The sequence below is a fragment of the Lacerta agilis genome, chromosome 3 (assembly GCF_009819535.1).
Source record: "Lacerta agilis isolate rLacAgi1 chromosome 3, rLacAgi1.pri, whole genome shotgun sequence".
Classification (NCBI taxonomy): domain Eukaryota; kingdom Metazoa; phylum Chordata; class Lepidosauria; order Squamata; family Lacertidae; genus Lacerta; species Lacerta agilis.
This window is the reverse complement of record NC_046314.1, coordinates 116104879-116128476: the sequence shown is the minus strand read 5'-3', so window position 1 is coordinate 116128476 and position 23598 is coordinate 116104879. Positions and strand designations below refer to the sequence as shown.

The window sequence follows — 23598 nt, the reverse complement described above, 5'->3', positions numbered from 1 at the left end:
GCTCACATTTTCCTGGTCATCTCAGCGATTTCCATCCAGACGCTGTTTATGAGGGTTATACAGCGGATGCTCAGGTTGCAAATGTGATCTGTGCGGGAGGCACACTCGCAACCTGCAGCGTTTGCAACCTGCAGCACCACGTCTGCGCATGCGCGGGTCGCGATTTGGCACTTCTGCGCATGTGCAAAGCGCAATTTAGTGCTTCTATGCATGCGCGCACGCCAAAACCCAGAAGCAACCCGTTCCAGTACTTCCGGGTTCAGTGCAGAGTGCAGCCCCAAAAAACGTAACCCGCAGCCATTGCAACCCGATGTATGACTGTATCCGGGAAATCCTGGACGTACGGTAACCCTAACCTAATTACTTCAAGGTAACTTCAGTGCTGGATTACAGCAATACACTCGATGTGCAGCTTCCTTTGTGCTTGATCTGGAAGCTGCAGCGAGTGCAGAATGCTGCAGCCTGATTGCTGACAGGAGCAAGGTTTCATCAGCATATATAACCCCTGTGCTCAGAAATCTGCACTAGCTGCAGATTTGCTACCAGGCATTGCCGTGAGCATATAAAGTCCTTAAAACCAGACAATTAAAAAATTGTCCAGTAGCACCTTAGAGACCAACTAAATTTGTTCTTGGTATCTGAAGAAGTGTGCATGCACACGAAAGCTTATACTACGAACAGACATAGTTGGTCTCTAAGGTAAGGTTACCAGACGTCATCGTTTCCCGGGGACAGTCCCCGGATTTACAAATCAGTCCCCATACAAAATCCATCGAAGTTGAAAAGTGTCCCCTGATTCATTGAAAAAAAAAATCAGGTAACCTTACTCTACGGTGCTACTGGACAATTTCTTAATTTTTTAAAAAATATTTCGACTGCGTCAGACCAACACGGCCACCTACCTGAATCTTAAATATTGGTACGTTTGAAAATATTGCTTGATTTTATCATTTTTTGTAAACTGCTTTGAGGTCTGGGAGCTTCTCTTGCAATCAAGAGGTTATAAAACGGAGAAATGCAACGAAGAGTAATTATTATGATTTTTACGTCTCATTCTTCGCTGTTGCTTTTGTCACCTCCTCCCCAGGTGTACCCCAAAGAGCTGGAGACGGAATTTGACAGCTTTGAGGACTGGCTGCACACTTTCAGCCTCTTTCGGGGCAAGATTGGCGATGACGATGACCACGCAGCCGACGAGGATCGCATCGTGGGCAGGTTCAAGGCGAGTTGAGAGGGGGGCCCTCACATTTGCAAACTCCACGTACAGGAGACCCAGAAAAGCTCCTGGCCCTCTCTTGGGAGATGCGATGCCTCTATGCTTCTAGAAATAGGTGGTTCATCCTCCCTCCCTCTCCTCACATTGGGTTGGGTTTGAAAATGCAGGTGCCAGGAAACTGGGAATTATGTTCACATGTGGTGGGGGTGTCAATATGTACAATTTTTCTAGCAAAGGTTGTTTAAGGAGATAACAGAAATCACTGGGTTAAAGCTGACCGGAAGTCCAGAGGTGGCATTATTATCAATTTAAGGTGGGGTGGAAGGTTCGCAGGTTAGGAAGGACTTGCTCACAAATTTATTGACAGCCGCACGAATTATTATAGCCAGGAAGTGGAAGGGGCAAGCAGAATATAAAATGGAAGAATGGTATAAAGAGGTGTGGGGTATAGCTATTCATGATAAATAAACATGTGCCGTTAAGGTAAGATGGGGAGCATGCAAGAGAAATGGTTTTGAGGAGATATGGAAGGTGTTTGTAGAATGTTAAAATGGAAAGGGGTCAAACCATCGCAAGAGGTGTTGAAATTTTGGGAGGTTGGAGAGTTACAATGGAATGGTCTCAGTGGTGGGGTGCACATGTTTATTTACGATTATTACTTTGTCTTCTAAATGAATGAATACACAGAGCTATCTTAAACAAGCTGACAAACCTGGAAGCATAGAAATTTCCAATTTTCTGATTTCAAACCTGCATTTTCCACGTGGAGCTTGAGGGGGGGTTGTTTTCCTGGTGCCATTATTCTGGGGCGCCAAAACACAAGAGGGAGTGTTTTTTTTAAAAAAGAAAAAGAAAAAAAGAGAGGCCACGTGCCACAGGGATTCTTTAGCTGCAATTCCTGCACTGCAGAGGGGGTTGGACTAGATGATCCTTGGGAGTACCTCACAACTCTACAAATCTCTGAGCCTGTGATTTGGCCGTGCTCCCTTTTTGCTTTTAATGTTTGATGGTTTATTGTGCTTTTAGTTATGTTGGGAGCCACCCAGAGTGGCTGGGAAAACCCAGCCAGATGGGTGGGGCATAAATAATATATTATTATTATTATTATTATTATTGCTTTGCCCAGGCCTGGATTCCCTTTTAACCAGATTCAAACATCTTCTCCTCCTCCCCCTTTTTCTTGCAGGGCTCCATGTGTGTCTACAAAGTGCCACTCCCCGATGACATCACCAAAGAGGCGGGATACGACCCAAATTTCGGCATGTTCCAGGGCATCCCAAGCAACGACCCCATCAACGTGCTGGTCCGGGTCTACGTGGTGAGGGTAAGCAAATGGACACACGGTTTTCTCTTTCTTCTTCCTACCCTTCCCGCTCCAAGCATTTGATCCCATCAAGCTGCCCCCAGACAGCTCAAAAAGGAGATTGTAGGGCCGGGAAAGGTTCAGAGATGGTCAAAATGATCAAGGGGGTGGAGCAGCTCCCATATGGAGAAAGGTTGCAGTGTTTGGGACTTTTTAGTCTAGAGAAAAGGAGAACAAGGCATGGTAGAAGTTTACAGAATTGGAGAGACACAAGTTTTTCTCTCTCACTCATAAGACTAGAACTCGTGGCCACCCTGCACGTATTCCATTAGTTTAAGTTGCCATTCTTCTTTGGTTGGGACCTCGTTCATTTTCCATTTTTGGGCTAGCCAAACACGGGCCGCAGTAGTCGCATACATAAACAGAATAAGTGAACAAGAAAAATATACATTTAAAGAAGATTGGAAAATGTTGACTGATTATATGGGTGAAAATTGTCTGCATTTAAAAACGCTGGTAGCATTAAAATAAATCCAACAGTGTAAGTAAGTTTTGATGGTGTAACCTATCTATCCTTTCAACATTGTCCCCTGGAAATGCATGGTTTGTTGATCAGCCTTTCAGATAAAGCAGATTCCCGAACTTCAGAATGCCAGAAAGAAATGTCCGCTCCCTTTAGCTCTTTCCAGAAATGAGCAGCCAATAGAAAATGAACAATTAGCTCTTAGTTATGTACCCTGTGCCAGATTTACGTATAAGTTAAACAAGCTATAGCTTAGGGCCCCACTCTCTTGGGGGCCTCAAAAAAATTAAAGAAAAAACCTCTGGATGTACATTTCCAAAATATAATATAGAAAACAAAGAAAATAAAACCTACGTACAGCAACTGTGTTTTGTGTTGTGTAGGCTCCTATGATGTAAGTCATGCTCCCTAAAATATCACGGGTTTGCTCCTTTCTATATATAGGGTGCCTACATTCTGAATGGACTGGTTGCATGCCAACATGTGCAAATGGCTTTAGATACCTATTAGGTCCATAAATTACCATATAGAATATATTCCACACCAAAAACCAGCGACAATTTGTTGTTGACAAAGGACATTTGGACATAGAAAGGGCCCCATTACCTTCAGGAGCTTAGGGCCTCATCCAACCTCAATCTGGCCCTGTATGTACCTTAAGGTCAGCCTCTTCAAAGATAGATAGCAGGGTGAGCTGGAGAGAAGGGACCCCTTTTTGCTAATGTGGGACTTTAGGGTTGCATCCTGCAATGAGCCTTGGCTGATGTTGGGGCTTCTCTTCCAGGCCACCGATCTGCATCCCGCCGACATCAACGGCAAAGCTGACCCGTACGTCGTCATCAAGCTGGGGAAGACGGACATCAAGGACAAGGAGAACTACATCTCCAAACAGCTGAACCCCATTTTTGGAAAGTAAGGGGTCCCCGCGCTGAGCCAGGCTGTGGTTTGCATAGCGCTGCCTTGGTTGGGGTTTTGTTTTGTTTTTTTGGCTCCGGAGCAGCAGAAAACAAGCTTGTTCCATCTTCCACGTGGCAGACCTTTCGCCCAGAAGGTGGAGCAAGATTGCTTTCTGCTGCTCTAGAGGCGAGGACCCCAAATAATGTATTTCAAGGACAAGGAAGGAGATCCTGACAAAATATCAGGAAGGACTTTCTGGGGGTAGGGATCCATTCAACGGTGGAACAGATTCTCTCCGATGGTGGCGGGCTTTCCTTCGTTGAAGGTTTTTAAAGAGAGTTTGGATTGCCGTCGGTCAGGGGTCCTTGAGCACTGCAGCGGGGTTAAACTAGATGGCCACTGGGGGCTCTTCTAGCTCTGCAATTCTCTGACTGTGCCTTCATATGGAAGCTCAGACGGACACCAGACCTGCCAGGAGGCAGCCTCAGAGAGGAGGACATTTGCAGGCACTTGTGAGGCAGCAAATTTTCGATTTTGTTTTGACTATGGCAGACCAACACGGCTACCCACCTGTAACAGCAAATTTCCAGTTACTGGAATGCATTAATGGGGTGGTGGTGGAGAACTGGGATTTTCCAAGCCAGGCATTGCACACCTTAGGTTAGCCTTCCTCAATCTCAGGTCCCCAGGCATTGTTGGACTACATTTCCCATCATCCCTAGATAGCAGGACCTGTGGTCAGGGAAGCTGGGAGTTGTAGTCATTCAGCCCGGACCCTGAGGTCCAGCGCCGAGGCCCTTCTGGCGGTTCCCTCCCTGCGAGAAGTGAAGCTACAGGGAACCAGGCAGAGGGCCTTCTCGGTGGTGGCACCTGCCCTGTGGAACGCCCTCCCAGCAGATGTCAAGGAAATAAACAACTATCTGACTTTTAGAAGACATCTGAAGGCAGCCCTGTTTGGGGAAGTTTCTAATGTTTGAAGTCCCCCCCCCCTGTTTTTAGTCCTCTGTTGGGAGCCAAACAAACAAACAATTATTATTATTATTCCAACATCTAGGGACCCAAGGCTAAGAAAAGGCTGCCTTAGGTCAATCCTGACCCAAACTGGGATCACCCAGCTACTAGGTTAGCTTTTTTTTGCACCCACCTTATAATTCCACCTACCCCAGGAACAATTACTTTGAAAAAAGTTTCTCCATCCCTGACAGCTGTCCTTCTCCTCACTTGCCACTCCCCATTCCTTTCCAGTTTCCCCCACGATTCAAAATGGTTGTCTCTTCCCCTCCAGGTCGTTCGACATCGAGGCCACTTTCCCCATGGAGTCCATGCTGACAGTGGCTATTTACGACTGGGATCTGGTGGGCTCCGATGATCTGATTGGCGAGACCAAGATCGACCTGGAGAACCGATACTACAGCAAGCACAGAGCGACCTGTGGGATCACCCAGAACTACTCCATGTAAGCATCCCGGATCCCTGCAGCTGAATTTTGTAGCTCGGAGCGAGGCCCGTGTGTGTGGCAGCGTCAGGGCTTGAGTCAGACGCAGGTCAGCAAGCAAGAAGCAGGGTTTGTCGGAGAAGTCAACTCTTCATTCAAAGAACCCGCATGCAACTAGAGCATTGGACTCTTAATTTCTGGGTTGCAGGTTCAAGCCCCATGTTGGACAAAAGATTCCCGCATTGCAGAGGGTTGGACTAGAGGACCTTCATGGTCCCTTCTCCAACGCTTTGATTCTGTGAACTCCACAATGCTTCCTATTAAGTCTTACCCATAGAGAGCAGGGAGGGTCCTTGAGGAGTGGGCTGCAGGGACTGGGCTCCCCCAAGCCCTACCTCGAACTGACGAGAGTCAACTTTTGTCCACAGCCACGGTTACAATATGTGGCGAGACCCTCAGAAGCCCACCCAGATCTTGTCCAAGTTATGCAAAGAGGGGAAGCTGGACGGGCCCCACTACGGCCCTGGCGGCAGAGTGAAGGTGACCAACCGGGTCTTCACGGGACCCACAGAAGTGGAGGATGAAAACGGTAAGTTGAAAGTATGTCAGCCCCAGTCAGTTGCTTTGAAGTAAGAATGTACGGGATGGTGAGAGATGGGGGACAGGGAGAAGATTTCTATTTAGCTCATGGTGAAAGGTGGACCTGCCTAATTTGCAGAATGTGAGACTTGAAACACAGCCGGCCTTCAAATTTTGCAGAATTCTGCAGTGCAGCCCTCCAAATTTTGCAATGCAAGCATTGCCGTTTTGCAATGATATTGTCTACCTAGCCAACAAGTTTGTACAGAAAGGCACATACAGTGGTACCTCGGGTTACATACGCTTCAGGTTACATACACTTCAGGTTACAGACTCTGCTAACCCAGAAATAACACTTCAGGTTAAGAACTTTGCTTCAGGATAAGAACAGAAATCGTGCTCTGGCGGTGCAGCGGCAGTGGGAGGCCCCATTAGCTAAAGTGGTGCTTCAGGTTAAGAACAGTTTCAGGTTAAGAACGGACCTCCGGAACGAATTAAGTACTTAACCAGAGGTATCACAGTACTGTGGCAAAGTGTCAATAGAAATGCACATTCTTCTGAAAATGCATTATTTTAGAAGAGATTGCATTGCAAAAAAGTGCTGCATACCAGGCAGAATTGCATGCCGTGTGTGAATTGCATGAAATTTGCACTAAAATGCAGGTGGATTTTTCAGGGGAAATCTCATACTGGAAATGTGGATAACTGAAGATTGGAAAAATAAGAAGTGAAGAAAAACTGTAAGGGTTAGATTCATCTGTCCCTAAAATGATGCAACATGGATCTTTAAACTTCTACAGTCACATCGCTTAAGTCCTGCATTTGAGCACTGTGCACAGGATTCAGCATCCTGAGAACCTGTTTTATTTCATTTTAAATGCAAGCCCCTAGCCCTCCAGACAGTGAGCACATGTCTGCATTCACTCAATAAATATTGGAAACAAAAGGGAAGGGCATGTAGTATTGTGAGTGTTGGGGCAGAGGCAGGGTTTGGAAGTCCAGTTTAGCTTATTACCTTTCCTGGGGAGAAGCAGAAGCAAAATAAGCAGTTCAACGGACGATGCAAAAGGTCCAACTGTGTTGCAGGGGGTTGGACTAGAAGACCCTACAATTCTATGACCTCAACAAGGAATTTGGCTCAACTTGAGTTTGCTTTGACCACAATGTTCAGCTGAAGCTCTCCCTAGAAAACCATTGGCATCCCCAATTAGAATCACAGAATTGTAGAATCGGAAGGGACCGCCAGTGATCATCAATGCAGGAATCACAGCTAAAGCATCCCTGGCAGATAGCCACCCAACCTCTCTTTAAAAACCGACAACAAATCCATCACGCTTCTGGAGAACCAGAGCGGTGCACAGAAACACCCTTTACCTTCCCTATTTATCTACTTGCACTGGTGTGCTTTTGAACTGCTAGGTTGGCAGGAACTGGAACAGAGCAACGGGAGCGAGCTCACCCTGTCACGGAGATTCGAACCCAAGAACTTCTGATCGGCAAGCCCAAGAGGCTCAGTGGTTTAGACCACAGTGCCACCCGTGTGCCTCAATGGATTACATACGTGAGCACAAACCCAGGCTGATGGGGCGAGCCCTCTTGTTTGTCACACACGGGTGACGACAGCAGCAAATGTTTCTGCTCCTCTTTCGACCAGAGGAGGGCAACCAAAATGGTCAAAGGCCTGGAAACGATGCCTTAGGAGGAACGGCTTAGGGAGCTGGGTATGTTTGGCCTGGAGAAGAGAAGGTTAAGGGGTGATATGATAGCCATGTTCAAATATATCAAAGGATGTCATATAGAGGAGGGAGAAAGGTTGTTTTCTGCTGCTCCAGAGAAGCGGACACGGGGCAATGGATTCAAACTACAAGAAAGAAGATTCCACCTAAACATTAGGAAGAACTTCCTGACAGTAAGAGCTGTTGGACAGTGGAATTTGCTGCCAAGGAGTGTGGTGGAGTCTCCTTCTTTGGAGGTCTTTAAGCGGAGGCTTGACAGCCATCTGTCAGGAATGCTTTGATGGTTTTTCCTGCTTGGCAGGGGGTTGGACTGGATGGCCCTTGGGGTCTCTTCCAACTCTAGGATTCTAGGATTCTATGACCTGCGGCGCTTTTCTCTCTCTCTCTCTTTCTCTCCCTGCCTCATTGCCTCTGTGCTCTCTGCACCCGCAGGCCAGAAGAAGCAGACGGACGAGCATCTAGCGCTGACCGTCTTGCACCACTGGGAGGAGATCCCGCGCGTGGGCTGCAAACTGGTGCCTGAGCACGTGGAAACGCGGCCCTTGCTGAACCCGGACAAGCCAGGCATTGAGCAGGTACCTGGCGCCACTCTAGGCTACTCACTTGCTGGTGTGGAGGACTCACACTCCAACCATATATTTGCATGTCTCTAATGCCACCAATTCCAAGGGTGTGTGTGTGTGGGGGGTGTGTTATTGGGTTGTTGTTTTTATTTTGATTATATATATTGTGGTTTTTATTTTGATCTTTTTTTTAAAAAAAAAATGATTTTATTTATTGTTGACATACACATATTACACATCTTACATATACAAAATATAGCAAAAAGTTCCATATAGTCCATGGACTATATGGAACTTGCTGAGATGACCGGAAACTCCGTGACCAGAGGGACAACGCGGTGGGAGAAAAATGGAAGAAATTCAAATTGTATTTAAGAAAGTATAGTAAGATTGAAATTTAGAAAGAACTTGGAAGAAAAGTTGGACTGCAGATTTAGAATTAAGTTAAGGGTTAAAGAAATGGGAAATAATGAATTAAGATTATGATTAAAAAATAGATTATAAAATAACATTATAAAAAATAAGGTTTGTACAATGTAAAGAAATTACTAAAGATGAATGATAATGAACGCAGGAAGGGCAGACGTGAGGAAGTCAACTTACAATGTTAAGGGGAAAAGCAATTTTTAATGAATTGTTTTTTTGATTTTCTTTTTTGTAGTTTGTTTGCATCGGTTTTTATTGTTAATTTTTGTAGTTTGTTAATTTGTTAGTATTGATGTTTCTGTTTGTTGTATGTATTTTGTTGATGTTTTGAAAAGCTAATAAATATATATATATTTTTAAAAGGTAGCAAAAAGAAAGAAAAAGAATAGGAAAAAGAACACATTTTTATAACTATCAGCAAAAACATTCTTTCTGTCTGTACCTGAAGAAAATACATAAAAAAGAAAAAAAGAAACCAGACACACCTAAAGTAAACAAACAAAACCATTCCATTTAAACATCTTAGTAAGGAATACAAGCCATCCTTATTCCTATTTAGTAACCTCCTTCTCTTCTATATTTATAGTATCTCCTTTTTCGACTTCTTGCTTGGTTCCCTGATTTATATCTGTTATATGTTGATCTTTTCTGTGAACCGCCCTGAGACCTCAGGGTCTAGGACAGTATAATAATAATAATAATAATAATAATAATAATAATAATAATAATAAAAAATAGTGTCAACCCAAGGAGTACATTTCCAGGCAATGATGAGTTCCCCCCCACCCCTGAGCTTTGGGGCCATCTTAGCTTCCAGGAGCTCGATTTGGACAGCCACAGATTCTGCTGCAAAATTGCCACTGGTCATTGCTGCTTTAAAAGAAGGTTCGACAGTTTTACGGAAGATAGCATGATGAGCTCTTAGCCACCAGAGCTGAATAAGAGCCTCCATCTCCAGAGGCAGTGTACCTCTGATTGGGGCTTTTTAGTTTAGAGAAAAGGACAAAAGAGCATGCAGTTATGCACGGCATGGAGAAATCAGCTAGAGAAAAGAATCCATGGACATCTGAATGCTGGATGATTCGGGACAGAGAGAAAAAAGAAGTACATTTGCACGCATAGTTAAACTATGGAACTCCCTCCCACAGGAGGCAGGGGTGGCTGCAAACTTGGATGGCTTTAAGGGAGGATTAGACAAGCTCATGGAGGAGAGGACTATTAATGGCTCCTAGCTAGGATGCTTGGAAAGCGCAGGAGGGGAGAGTTGCTCTTGCGCTCGAATCCTGCTTGCTGGTTTCCCAGGGGGCACCTGGTTGGCCACTGTGAAAACAGGATGCTGGACTAGATGGGCCATTGGCCTGATCCAGCAGGCTCTCCTTGTCTTCTCCTGCCAGGTAATCGGGCAGGGCTGTTGTCCTGGAATCCCGCCTGTGATCTTCTAGGAAGCATTTTGCTATCCATGTTTGGGAACGGGACATCTGCACCTTGGGTTTGATCCAACAGGAGAAAAGGTTGCATGAGATGCACTGCCCCCCCCCCCCAACAGATTGGACCTGAGCAGGGCCCAGGGGTAAGGGACGTGGGGGGGGGGATTTAGGTGCCACTAACTGTCAGGAAAACATCTAGTAACAAGTAGGACCCTGGCAGAGATACATGCCCGACTGGCATGTCCCCTCCTTCCTGGACGATCGTTCGGGAGCTTCTTAAGCTTCTTCAGCCTGAATAACACTGTGACTGATGCCAGAAGACATCAGTACACACTTAGGATCTGCTTTGGTTTGTGCAGCTTGCATGACAGACCACAGCAACTCAGCATGTAGGCTAGTCTACTTTATTTAAAAAAATAATACACACAGAGCTCTCCAACATGGCTCCCTCTCTCTCTCTAGTATCAGGCAGCAAAGAGAAAGAACAAAGGACAATAGTCCCACTTCAGGGAACACAGTAAAACAAACATCCTCTCTTCGTCACTTCCCACTCCTGTGTAATCAAAACACATACCCAGTCATGTGATAGACAACAAAACCCATGACTGCACACAGGGAATGAATCTCCCAACACTAACTGGGTCTCTCCATCATTGCAGGGGCGGCTGGAGTTGTGGGTGGACATGTTCCCCATGGACATGCCGGCACCAGGACCTGCCATCGACATCTCGCCGAGGAAGCCAAAGAAGTAATGCTTTGCTCTGGGTCGGGGTTGGATCAGGGGCAGCGCTGGGCAAGATCGGGTTTTCAACATCGTGATATATCACCAGCTAAACAAGGAGATATACCAATACATCACAATGTCTGGAATAAGGATGGAGCCATGTGGCTTCGCGGTTTCCCCTGCATCGTGATTTTTGCATAGCATACTCGCGATCATGATTCATGATATATCGCCGGGTCAAAAATTATGAAACCGGTATAACGGTCTGGACTTCAAACCAGTTTTGGACGAGATACCAATATATCACCCAGCCGTAGTCAAGAGTGTCCAGAGGAGATCCCTGCATCCATTCTGGAGGAGGAAGGATGAGTGGGTGAATCAAGGGGTGGAGGGATGGATAGTTTGACTGGCTGGCTGGCAGGCTGAGAACGGGGCAAAGAGACTGAGAGTAAGAGAGAGAACGAATGAGATAATAAAAGAAAGAAGAGGCAATATAAATTATCTTTCCATTGATATGTAATTTTATGGTATTACTCCCCCAAAGAAGTGGTGTTATGAGCCATCATTGCCAAAACAAGATGACACCTGATTGGCTCTCTAAACACTCCTTTTTCTGGTTATTTGGCTATAACTTTTGATAGAATCTGGATAATTGAACAAACTTTGTTGCATTACATTCTTCATTAGATTATCTTTCCATTGACGTATAATTTTATGGCATTACGCCAAAAAGAAAGTGGTGTTATGAGCCATCAAACCTCGGAAATACACTTTCTCCAAAAGGTTTCCACAATTTTGGCCACTAGTGTAGGTCATGTTTATATTTGGTTGTGTGGATGGTTACAAGTCCTAAAAAGTTATATGGGACTTCATTTGAGCATCTCCTGTGAGAGAAAGCTAAGGAGTTCAGCACTGTTGAGGGTTTGGGGTGGGAGGGAGGAATTTATTTTATTTGTGAAAATACTTATACGCAGAAAACATCTAAGCAGTGTACAACAAACACAAAATCCAGTGGTCTGTCTCCATTTACGGCAGCTTCCTAATGGACTGGATTTGATTTATAGCATGTTTGAAAAGCTCGGGTGGATGTCACCATGCTCTTTGACCATAAAAGTCCATTGACCAAGTTGCTTCTTGTCCTGCCCCTGGTTGCCCAAAGCTGATTCAAATTCGAAGAGCGTGCTTTCGTTTCTGTGGATCTGAGTTTCGATGAGTCTCCAGGGGAAGAGAAATCATAAAACTGTAGAAAGAACTGGAAAGGACCCCGAGGGTCATCCAGTCCAACCCCCTGCAATGCAGGGAATTTCCTCTCCCCTCCCAGCCAAAAGCACCTGCAACAACACAGCACTGGAGGAAGTTGCTTGGGTGCCTGGGACAGCGGGCCCAGGGGTGGGGCGAGCCACCCATAGGGGCGGGGCACACCACGGGACCACCAGGGTCTGCCTGCCTCCTCCCACTTAACCGCCCTACAGCTGGGGGGGGAGGCAGCTGGCGTACCATTTGGGCAGCAGGAAACCTGCATGCACCCGAGCCACTGTCTCTCCCAGGAGAGACGCATGGCTCGGGCGCACTGCAGGCCCCGCGGTAAGTGCTGCCCAGCAATTTGTCAACCCCCCCAGTGGTGAGACCCAGGGCAGCCCACACCCACCGTACCCCCCTTCTGACACCCCTGCAACAACCATGGATGTAACTCAACAGGAAGGACATGGTCTCCTTTCCTCTGCTCAGACCTTCCTTGGAGAGCCTTAGGAGAGGAAGCGCAGTTATTACGGGGAGCCCATCCCCACGTGATCCACTTCGACCCTCCTTCCCTCCCCCAGCTCACCCCTTGTTCTCCCTTCCTCCCTGCCAGATACGAGCTTAGAGTGATAGTGTGGAACACAGATGAGGTAGTCCTGGAGGACGATGATTACTTCACTGGCGAGAAATCCAGTGACATTTTTGTCCGGGGGTACGTACGTGGGAAACCCATAGCCGGCTACTCTCTCTGTGTGCGTGAGCTTCTCGTTTTGGTTTTGGTTCTGCCCTGCTCTGACGGGCGAGCCTTTCTCAGGCGGCGTGTCTCCTCCACGCGGGCATCAGCTAACCGACACTTTGCTTCTCCTGTTCTGCCTCTTCCCTCCCCTTTTCTGTCCTCCCTGTGTTGTTGTTGTTGTTGTTGTTGTTGTGCCGCTGTCCGCTCTGTGCCATGGCTAGGTATGAGCTGCGGGTTATTATTTGGAACACCGATGAGGTGGTCCTGGAGGACGATGCTTTCATGACGGGAGAGAAGATGTCAGACATCTATGTCAGGGGGTAATTGACCGAGGCTCCGTGCACGACCCCTCCTGGGGGGCGCAGGGGGAGAGAACGCATGGGAGACTCCCCGCAAATCCTTTGCTCGCCCGCTGTGGAACGCGCTGCAAATCCATAGCTTATGGCAATCCATCGGCAGAGCCTAAGGGGAACCTGGTTCCAGGGGTTATTATTATTATTATTATTAATAATAATAATAATAATAATAATAATAATAATAATAATAATAATAATAATTTCTTACTCTGGGCAGCTTCCAACATAACAGAGCACAGCAAAACATCAGACATTAAAAACTTCACAATACAGGGCTGCCTTCAGAAGGTGTGCATCTGATGGGAGGGCGTTCCACAGGGCGGGTGCCACTACTGAGAAAGCCCTCTGCCTGGTTCCATGTAACCTCACTTCTCGCAGGGAGGGAACCGCCCAAAGGCCCTCGGAGCTGGACCTCAGTGTCCGGGCAGAACGATGGGGGTGGAGACGCTCCTTCAGGTATACTGGGCCGAGGCCGTTTAGGGCTTTCAAGGTCAGCACCAACACTTTGAATTGTGCCCGGAAACGTACTGGGAGCTGATGCAGATCTAAGAGATGGGTCACTTTGCAGAGACCTGACCATGGGAGGACAGGTTGTTGAGCCAGCTTCTGCTCAAGCCACACCCCAAGAGCTAGATCTGGTGCAGCCCTGCCGATCCACCCAGCCTGAGCTATGCATTTGCCTGGGAGTAGGGCTGGGTGGTCACCCATAAGGGGCCTGAGAAAATATGAGCACCTGAGCAGGTAAGGGAATGAGGGTCAAGGACTTTCTTCTCCCTTCTCTGAATGAAGAATGCCGCTGTCCTGCTTCCTTTTAGCATGTTCTTGTTCCAGGCGTGGCTCCTCCTCGTGTGTGTGCTTGGTTGTCTCCTTTTTGCAAGCCTTGCAGATATGGTGGCGTGTTTAGCTGTGGGGACAGCTTGTTTTGTTCCCTCTTGCATGTATCGGGGGGGGGGGGGTACAGTTTAGGCCAGTGGTTCCAAACTTTTGGAGGGGCCCTCTCCCTTGGTTCCATAAACTCATCACCAGTGCCCTTCCCCTAAAGAAAGCATTATTCAGAAAAACAGTTTGCATGACCCACTAAGTCAGATAATACAAAAATAAAATAAAAAATAGGGACAATCAGTGGACCATTTATTCAAAAGCTGATTGAAACCATTTAGTTTAATTAATTCAACAAAATGGATGAAGTTGAGACCAGCTTTTCAAAGTCTGATAGGCATTTAGACCTCCACGCCCCCCTGATGCCCCTTAGCACCCCATAGATAATTCCACTGCCCCTCCCCCGGGCTTGTGACTGCTCATTTTGGGAACCACTGGGTTAGGCCAACCATTTGGGGACATTTGCCCTTCATGTGACACGCATACAGAGGAACGGTGCATATTCAGCTACACAAAAAACAGAATTTGTGGAAAAGTCCGCACCACCCGTACCAGGTGCGATCCTACTGTACTTAAAACAGCATCTCCTCCATGTAGGGGTCCCAGGCAGGGATAATAATCTTATTATTTATACCCCCACCCATCTGATCGGGTTGCCCCAGCCACTCTGGGCAGCCCCCAACAGAATATTAAAAGCCCAATAAATCACCAAACATTAAACATTTAAAAAGGAATGGGAAGTGAGAAGGAAATCCCTCAAGGATGGAGAAACTTTTTACCCCAGGAACAATTACTTTGAAAATTTGGTGATTTATTGGGCTTTAAATAATATTGGGTATTAAAAAAGGCGGTTGGAAAAAAAAAAAAGCTAACCAAGTAGCAGGATTGACCTAAGGCAGCCTTTTTTTAGCTTTGGGTCCCTAGATGTTGGAATAATAATATTTATTTATTTATTTATTCATTCATTCATTCATTCATTCCCCGCCCATCTGGCTGGGTTTTCCCAGGCACTCTGGGTGGCTTCCAACAGAGGACTACAAACAAACAAACAAAAAACCTTCAAACATTAAAAACTTCCCTAAACAGGGCTGCCTTTAGATGTCTTCTAAAAGTCAGATAGTTGTTTATTACCTTGACATCTGGTGGAAGGGCGTTCCACAGGGCGGGCGCCACCACCGAGAAGGCCCTCTGCCTGGTTCCCTGTAACCTCACTTCTCACAGGGAGGGAACCGCCAGAAGGCCCTCGGCGCTGGGCCTCAGTGTCTGGGCTGAATGACTACAACTCCCAGCATTCCTGACCACAGGTCCTGCTAGCTAGGGATGATGGGAGATGTAGTCCAACAACACCTGGGGACCTAAGCTGGAAGGCTAACCTAAGGTGAGCAATGCCCCAGCCCCTCTGGGCAGCTCCCAACAGAATATCCAAAACACAACAAGGCATTGAACGGACCGTGGTGATACCGGCACAGTCTCTCCAATGTAGCAATACCCTGCACCCCCTTAGGATGCCCCTTTGCAAGTGAGCCCCCCTCCAGTCTGCTGCCTCCCCTCCAGCACCGACATTTCCTGGTCCCGCATGAGCACAACCGTCCTTCGGAATCCCCGTCCTTTGAAATCCCCTCCCGGCTGACCCTCCATCCCCTCTCTTTTGCCCGCGCAGGTGGCTCAAGGGGCAGCAAGAAGACAAGCAGGACACGGACGTCCACTACCACTCGCTGACCGGCGAGGGGAACTTCAACTGGCGCTACATCTTTCCTTTCGACTACCTTGCGGCTGAGGAGAAGATTGTTATCTCGAAGAAAGAGTCCATGTTCTCCTGGGACGAGACCGAGTACAAGATTCCGGCCCGACTCACGCTACAAGTGTGGGATGCCGACCACTTTTCCGCCGATGACTTCCTCGGTCAGTGACGGAGTCCGGGAGGGTACTTGCCCCAGGGTCAGCATGGGGGACAGGGAGCACTTTATATAGATACGTATTGCTTTATTAATTTATTTTAATAGCTTTTTTATCGGGTTTTATCGATGTGGATCATGGGAACAAGAAATGGTACAAAAAAGACCTCGTCTTTTATCATGCCATTTGTGCACAATGAAAATAGCATAATGAATTTGTGGTGGTATCTACAAAATATGGTTCATTATTAGTGGTCAATGTAAAAGTTCTTGGCTTGTGAACTGGTTTAAACCTAAACAAAAACAAAGGGGAAACCGGATAGAATATTTAACCGGTAGCATTCAACATTGCATATGTAGGGAAATACCAAATCCCTGGTTTTGGAAATAAAGGTCTTGGGGTAATTAGAATCGTGGGTATCACTGTACAGGGGAGAATGCCTTTTGGAAAGGTAAAAAGGAGTCGCCTTTAAGAAGATCACGGGAGATATGCAGGTTTTGGCTTCGGAGAGGCACCCTGGCCTGATGAGAACTGGGTTGGGGCCAACTGGTGCTTGTTAGGCTGATGAGTAATTTAGGAGGTAACAGCCCAGACTCACAGCTGCCCTTTTATCTGTGACAGCTGTGACTAACGACCTTAGGGCAGTAATTGGCCAGCGGGGGTGGAGGCCAGGTCCCCTATTGGGTACTGGGGAGAGGGACCGCGTGGGCTAACCCCTTATCTAGGCTGGGCTGTGTCAAGGAGGGGGGCGGAGAGCTTTAGAGCTTGGAGCTTGCCTACTGCCGGAACATCATTGCTAAAGAGCTGAGGCGTCGACGGACTTTCTTTCCCCACTAGCCATTATGTCTTGGGGGAACGATTGAGGACTTTTGCCAGCTCTTTCAGATGCTAAGCAGTTGAGTATCTAACCCTGCCTAAGGAGAGGGATCAAGTATGTGTATTTAGTCTAGTTAATTAGATGTTTTGTTGTTTTAAGTTTGTGCCTTGTTTTGTGAAAACTGTGCCTTTTGTGTTTTATTAATCCTTAATTAAAAGATATTTTAGAGAACTTCTGTTCTCGTGTTTTGTTTGCTCCATTGTTTGCTTGGCTATTCCAGTCCTGACCAATCGGCTATTCTACCGTTAGAAGTACTATCTGTGGCTCTGTCTGAGCCGGGGGGAGGCTGTCTGCGGGAGCACAGGGAAAGCGGCCCCCGCGCTTTGGCCTGTAGCGACAGCCAGGTCCCGAACCCAGGGGGTGGTGGCAGCAAGAGACCTCCTGTGACCCAGCCGGAGGGCTGGGTACAGGCAAAAGTAAAGGTAAAAAGGGAAAAACCCCGCAATTCCCCCTGCTTGCTAGAGAAGGGGTAGGGGGAAAGCGGGGCTATAACGCTACAGCATAGCTAAATGCCTAATCCGGAGCCCTTGTGTTTCTGCTTAGATTGAGTCTGAATAATAGTCGTTTTCCCTCTTATGTTACTGATAAACCAATATAAAGTGTTGCTATATTGATGAAGTGAAGATAATAATTTAGATCAAATTGATGAAGTGAAGATAATAATTTAGATCAAATGCTGATGGTATATAATAATAATAATAATAATAATAATAATAATAATAATAATAATAATAATAATAATTGTAATAATATCCCTCGTTTCTATCTCCTTCCCTTTCTCAGGAGGCATTGAGCTTGACCTGAACCGCTTCCCACGTGGCGCTAAGACCGCCAAGCAGTGCAGCATGGAGCTGGGGACGGGTGAGATTGAGGTGCCCATGGTCTCTATCTTCAAACAGAAGAGAGTGAAGGGCTGGTGGCCCTTCTTGGCACGAGACGAGAACGACGAAATGGAGATGACGGTAATGGGAGAGGGCTGCCATCTTGGCTTAGAGGGGAGGCCAGGTCGGGTTGGGGAGGGCGGGAAAGGCACCCCCAGATCCAAAGGAGCCCAGGAAAAAGGGGTGGAGCAGCAGGTCAAGAGCCAGTGAGAAACCTGGATATGGGGTGGACTGAGGAGCTGGATGGCTTAGAAGAAGAAGAAGAAGAAGAGTTTGGATTTGATATCCCGCTTTTCACTCCCCAAAGGAGTCTCAAAGCGGCTAACATTCTCCTTTCCCTTCCTCCCCCACAACAAACACTCTGTGAGGTGAGTGGGGCTGAGAGACTTCAAAGAAGTGTGACTAGCCCAAGGTCACCCAGCAGCTGCATGTGGAGGAGTGGAGACACGAACCCGGTTCCCCAGATTACGAGTCTACTGCTCCTAACCACTACACCACACTGGCTCTCATGGTAGAATCATGGTATGGAAGGGACCTCAAGGGTCCTCTAGTCCAACCCAACCCAACGTTGCTAAGTTATCCCTAGCATGGCCATCCAACCACTGTTTTAAAATCTCCCATGATGGAGAAGGCTTCATCAGATATGGGTTGGTGGTCTATGGTTCTGCTTTGACCGTTGGTTTCTTTCTGACTCTGGGTGTGATGTACAGAGGTGGAGCGAGGGCTGCCAGGACTTTCCCCAACATCATGCCATCCTCTCTGGTTCCTGTCCATGAGCTGAACCACTTTGTTCACATCCGCCTGCCTGCCTTGATTGATGCCCATTGAAGGCACAGGCTCCCACGACACCTCCTGCCTATATGGCAAATCCTGCAGTGTCCAGAACGTAAGAAGAGGCCAATGGCTCACTTAGTCTAGCTTCCTCTTCTCACAGTGGCCAAGCAGATGCCCCCAAGGGAAACCCGCAAGGAGGACCCCGGTCACAAGAGCAACTCTCCCCTCCTGCGGTTTCCACCAGTGGGGATTCAGAAGCACTGCTGCTTCCAACTGTGGAGGCAGATCATAGTCATCCTGGCTAGCCCTCTCCTCCATGAATCTGTCTAATCTTCTAAAGCCATCCAAGATGGCGGCCACCACTGCCTCCTGCAGGAAGGAGTTCCATTGTTCCACTGTTGTGTTATGTGTTGAAGTCCTTTCTTTTATCCGCCCTGAATCTTCCAGCGTTAAGCTTCACTGGATGTCCGTGAGTTCAAAACTCACCTCTAGCCTCCTTCTTCCCCCACAACAGGGAAAAGTGGAGGCCGAGCTTCACCTCCTGACGGCCGAGGAAGCCGAGAAAAGTCCGGCCGGGCTGGCTCGTAACGAGCCCGACCCATTGGAGAAACCCAAGTGAGTGGCGAGAGGGGAGGAAGAGGGTTGGTGGGAGCAGAGGTCCCCAAGCAGACACCCACACCGATGGAGGCGTAACAGGGGAGGTCCAAGGGCTGCACAGCCACACAGGGAACAGCAGTAGCCACCGGCCGTCTTGGGTGGGACGCACCACCCCGTTGATCTGCCCTGCCTGTTCTCTCCCTCCTCCGTTGACTCCGTTCATCTCTCCCTGTCTCTCTCTCCCCTGTGTCCTTGGTCTCTCTCCTCCTCTTCCTGCTCCTCCTCGCCCCACCTTGCCCTCTTGCCCCAGCCGCCCAGATACCAGCTTCATTTGGTTCCTGAACCCTCTCAAGTCCATCCGCTACTTTATCTGGCACACGTACCGCTGGCTTCTGCTGAAAATCCTCCTCCTCGTTCTCTTGCTCCTTATGGTCGGACTCTTCTTGTACTCCATGCCCGGCTACATGGTCAAGAAGCTGCTCGGGGCCTGAAAGGGCCTGCCCCTCTTTCCTCAGGGTACCTTCCTTTTTTCCACCCAACGCCCGTCTCGGGGGCTGCTTCGTGCCACAACCACGACGGGAAACATGGGCAGGGTGGGGGGACGGATAAGAGAAGCAGGAGAGTCGCCCTCAAAAAAAAACCTTTAGAAGGTGGGAGAGGAGGATGGACAGGTGAGAAGACACCTGTTTTCCCAGGTTAGACTCCTTGCTCCTTAACCCCAGGTGTGTGAGGGGCTGACCTACTCGGAGACGCCCTACTCTGCCCAACAAGAATGAAACTGTGCTTGAACGGAGGCCCTGTGGCTAAGCTGTGGCGTCAGCAAAGTATCCTAGAAAATAATGAGCAGAGATGATCAGCCAGAGAACAGCTGGTCTGCAGGAGGGCAGCCATCTCTGCCCACCCAAACCACTTACTTCCCAAGAACCGCATCCCAGGATCCTCGACGACCTTGCCTGGGTTTCCAGGCCTTGCAAGGGAGGGAGGGTTTGCTGGTGTTCCTGAGGCAGACGCAAACACCTGGGGACCCACAGAAGGGCTTGACAGCTGTGTATGGTGACCCCCCAGTGAGACGAGAGTTGTCAAGGGTCCGGCGGGTCGCAAGGCAGGGCTTGCATTTGCTTCCTGAAACACTGCTGCCGTCCAACCCCTGCTTAGGTTGCTGGTGACATCGGGGCAGCAGTGCAAGTGGGAAGGTGGCCATGTCTTGTGCGGTGGCAGGGTCCAAGGCGTGACCTCAGGAAGCCATCTCCCCGCTGCCCCTAGGAAACTGTTGACCTTGCTAATCGTGTGTCAGGGACTGGCTGGGCAAAGAGGAGCGGTGGGAGGCACCAACTGGGAAATCGCCCAAGGGAGGAAATCCCCCAAGAGGAGGAAGGCTCAGAGCCAGGGGGTTGGTGGTGGGACACCGAGGAGAGCTCGGAGGGGGGAGATTGGGAGGAGGGGCTGGATGCTGACATGGCAACGGTTTAGTGAGCAGGAAGAGTTGGCGACAGGGAGCAGTTCAGACTCCGAGGCTGAAGCAGAGGAGGGGGGGGGGTCAAGAGGCTGCTGGAGAATCCAGGGAATATCTCTCTCCAGCTGCTACAAACTCCCCTCCTCCCTGAATGAGCAGAATAACGAGGGCAGAACAGAGGCCAGAGGTGCGCAGATGCAGTTTGCGACTGCTGGGGAAACATCCGGCAGAGGAGGAGCCTTAGAGAGGGTGGAAGGCAGAGACCTTCAGTCCTGGAAGCGGTTTTTTAGGGGAGCCTTGCTGAGTTGTCTGCCGTTTCCTTGAATAAAGATTGAACTTCACTGTCAATGAAGCCCTGCGTCTTTCGTGCTGACTCCAGCCCTGGGCATTTTCTCCCCACCCCACCCTCTCTCTCCTCACAGCCGTCCGGATACATCCTTCATCTGGTTCCTGAACCCGCTCAAGTCCATCCGGTACCTCATCTGCACCCGCTACAAGTGGCTCATCATCAAGATCGTCCTGGCCCTCCTGCTGATCATCATGGTGGCCCTTTTCCTCTACTCCATGCCCGGCTACATGGTCAAAAAGCTCCTCGGAGCGTGAGGAGGAAGCTGCCTACACCCTGGGCCCCCCCACTTTCTGAGCCTGCCGTTCTTGGTCATCGCCGGCTCTTGTTTGTGTTTCTGTTTTGTGACTTCCTTGTGTTTCCTCTCTCGGGAAATATTTGGGTGGGATGGGGGCAGCAGGAGCTCAGAATTTGCTCTGCAGTGTTGGGGAAGGGGGAGAAAGGAGTTTTCTTTAACCCCCTCCCCCCCCGACATGAGCTCTATATCCTCAGCAATTCTTCTCAGCCTCTCCAACCTAAGGCTTTGGAGCTGGAGAGCCTCGCGGCCTAAGGACTCCTCTCTCGCACCCGTCTTGCCTCAACTGGAGCATCCTCCGCAAATGAACCCACCTCAGTCGCTGCTCTGTGTGGATTTGACATGTTCACCTGTCTCTCCCTCCTTTTCCGTTGTTTTTACTTCCGCAGCAAAACTCCGCACGAGGCTCTGGGAAATCCAAGGGCCTTCTCCTCCTCGTGCTAGGTGTGACGTGATCCACTGAGATTCTGGTGCCCCTTGTTGGCACCCGATGCTGTCGTTTTCTTTATTGAGGCCACTCCCTGGCCCACCACAGATGGGCACAGCTTCCTGCTGGTTCCCAGCCCAGTAGGGAGAATTGAGGCGTCCGCCGTGCTGGAGCAATGCCTGCCCACATTTTCCGAGGGTGAGCACAAATCAGGAGCTTAGTCTGTTCATCAGCTGCAGGCGCTGAGAGAAGATGGGGTGTCTTCCCCCAGGTGGGAGCAAGCGTAACAGCCGACAGTGCAATGGTACACGTGTGTCTGCTCAGAAGCAAATCCCACTGAGCTCTCTGGGGTTTGCTCGCCGATCAGTGGGCTGAGGATTGCAACATATGAAAGACTGAGCTGCAAATCCACCAATCCCCAAGCCGCGAGTTCCCAATTTAGGCAGCCCGCTTTGCCGGCCCCCTCTGCAGTTTGAGGATAACAATACTGACCCCTCGTACCAGGCTCTCATGCAGATTTCACCAAGATAAGCTCAAAAAGTGCTAGATACTAAATAGATAGATAGATAGATACTAAATAGGACCATTGTTCATTGGAGGAAAAGCACAGACAGCTCTTGCTTGGCAGGGGGTTGGACTGGATGGCGCTTGTGGTCTCTTCCAACTCTATGATTCTAAGAATATCCCGTAAGCCTGACAGGGATGGTGCTTGGATACACACAGACACGTGTGTGCACAGAGCAATAACGTGGAGACGGGGGGAGAGACTCCAGTCTCCAGATTTTCTAGTCCCTCGGCCCTTTGATGGGCTGGCTATGATCTTCAGCCAAGCTCCCTAGTCACTTGAAACCTGGTTGGGGCAGGGAGAAGGAAACAAGCTTGATGAAAGTTTCTGATGACCAAGTCCAAAGCAGCCTTTCGTGGCTGGTGATTCAATGGGAAGGTAAGGGACAACCTGCTTCCCAGACCAAGACATCCCAATCCCTAGTAACTGAAATATCCATGTCTCCTCTTTCCTTGGTCAGTGGAGGGTTCCAGTAAGAGGTTTTTATTCTGATATAAGGGACACACAGCACATTCTTCAGGGTTGAGACGCTATACGGAGAAGGCACGTCCTTTTGAAACAAGGGATTGTTGTTGGAACCCTTCAAGTAGGGCGATGAGGCTTAAGGATGCAGCTTGCTTCTGAAAAGCGAATCCGCTGATTGAGACAGGCAAAGCTAGAAAGACCAAAGGGGTGGGTGGGCCAGTACAGCATCACCGTCGCCCAGCATGTTTGAGCACCTCCTTGAGACCCATAGGTTTTTGAAGGGCTTACCGGATCCCTATCCTGGCCCGGTCCCTAATCCATCTTCTGCAGAGTCTGCAGGGAGCGCAGACTTAAGAAGCACAGCAGCCACGCAAAGTGTTGCAACGGGCCCACTGGCTTGACACAACGCTCTGCTGTATCAAGGCACTGCCTCTCTCACGGGATCATATCGGTCCCTCTTCCACGTGACTCTCAGGCTGCCCTTCCTGCTCCTCTCTCTCTCCGCACTCGAGAGGCAAGCTGGGAGGGTGGTCCGAAGATCCTCAAAGCACATCACTGACTCCAAATCCCACATCAGCAAAAAAACAGCCGCCGGGCAGCCGTGGGCAATTTTTGGGCGAGCCGCCAACCCTTAGCATCCACTAGGTACGGCTAATGTGTGGGCAAGGCTAGCACACCAGGCTCTCACAAGGGAACCGTAGCAGCCATGGGGCTTGTGCAGTGGCGTGGAGTGAGGGAGAGAGCCACAGGGGACCAATGTGTTGGGAAGGGAAGAGGCAGGGGAAGATTTGGAGGTCGGATGGAGGTGGCAGGAGGCCCAGCTCTAGCACCACGCATCTCTAGAGTGGCCTTTGCCAGCCTAGTGCTGGGCCGGGCTGATGGGTGTTGTAGTTCAGAGCATCCGGAGGGTGCCAGGTCGGCGAAGGCAGCCCTAGAGAAAGCAGCACAGGAAAATGCTGCCTTCCTGCCCCTCTCTCCCTCCT

At 48.9% G+C, this 23598-nt stretch overlaps 1 protein-coding gene across 1 annotated transcript in view; it reads left to right on the top strand.

Moving 5' to 3' along the window:
* Nucleotides 1–21286, top strand: part of OTOF (otoferlin) — a 175177-nt gene extending 153891 nt beyond the window's left edge. The window contains exons 35-46 of the mRNA XM_033145224.1: nucleotides 1088–1222; nucleotides 2403–2540; nucleotides 3827–3954; nucleotides 5225–5395; nucleotides 5803–5963; nucleotides 8122–8264; nucleotides 10765–10853; nucleotides 12682–12780; nucleotides 15700–15941; nucleotides 17596–17774; nucleotides 18982–19082; nucleotides 20940–21286. Of these exons, the coding sequence (XP_033001115.1) occupies nucleotides 1088–1222; nucleotides 2403–2540; nucleotides 3827–3954; nucleotides 5225–5395; nucleotides 5803–5963; nucleotides 8122–8264; nucleotides 10765–10853; nucleotides 12682–12780; nucleotides 15700–15941; nucleotides 17596–17774; nucleotides 18982–19082; nucleotides 20940–21120 (1767 nt within the window). The 3' untranslated portion in view covers nucleotides 21121–21286. The remainder of the gene's footprint in view (nucleotides 1–1087; nucleotides 1223–2402; nucleotides 2541–3826; nucleotides 3955–5224; nucleotides 5396–5802; nucleotides 5964–8121; nucleotides 8265–10764; nucleotides 10854–12681; nucleotides 12781–15699; nucleotides 15942–17595; nucleotides 17775–18981; nucleotides 19083–20939) is intronic.
* The last annotated feature ends 2312 nt before the right edge of the window (nucleotides 21287–23598 follow it).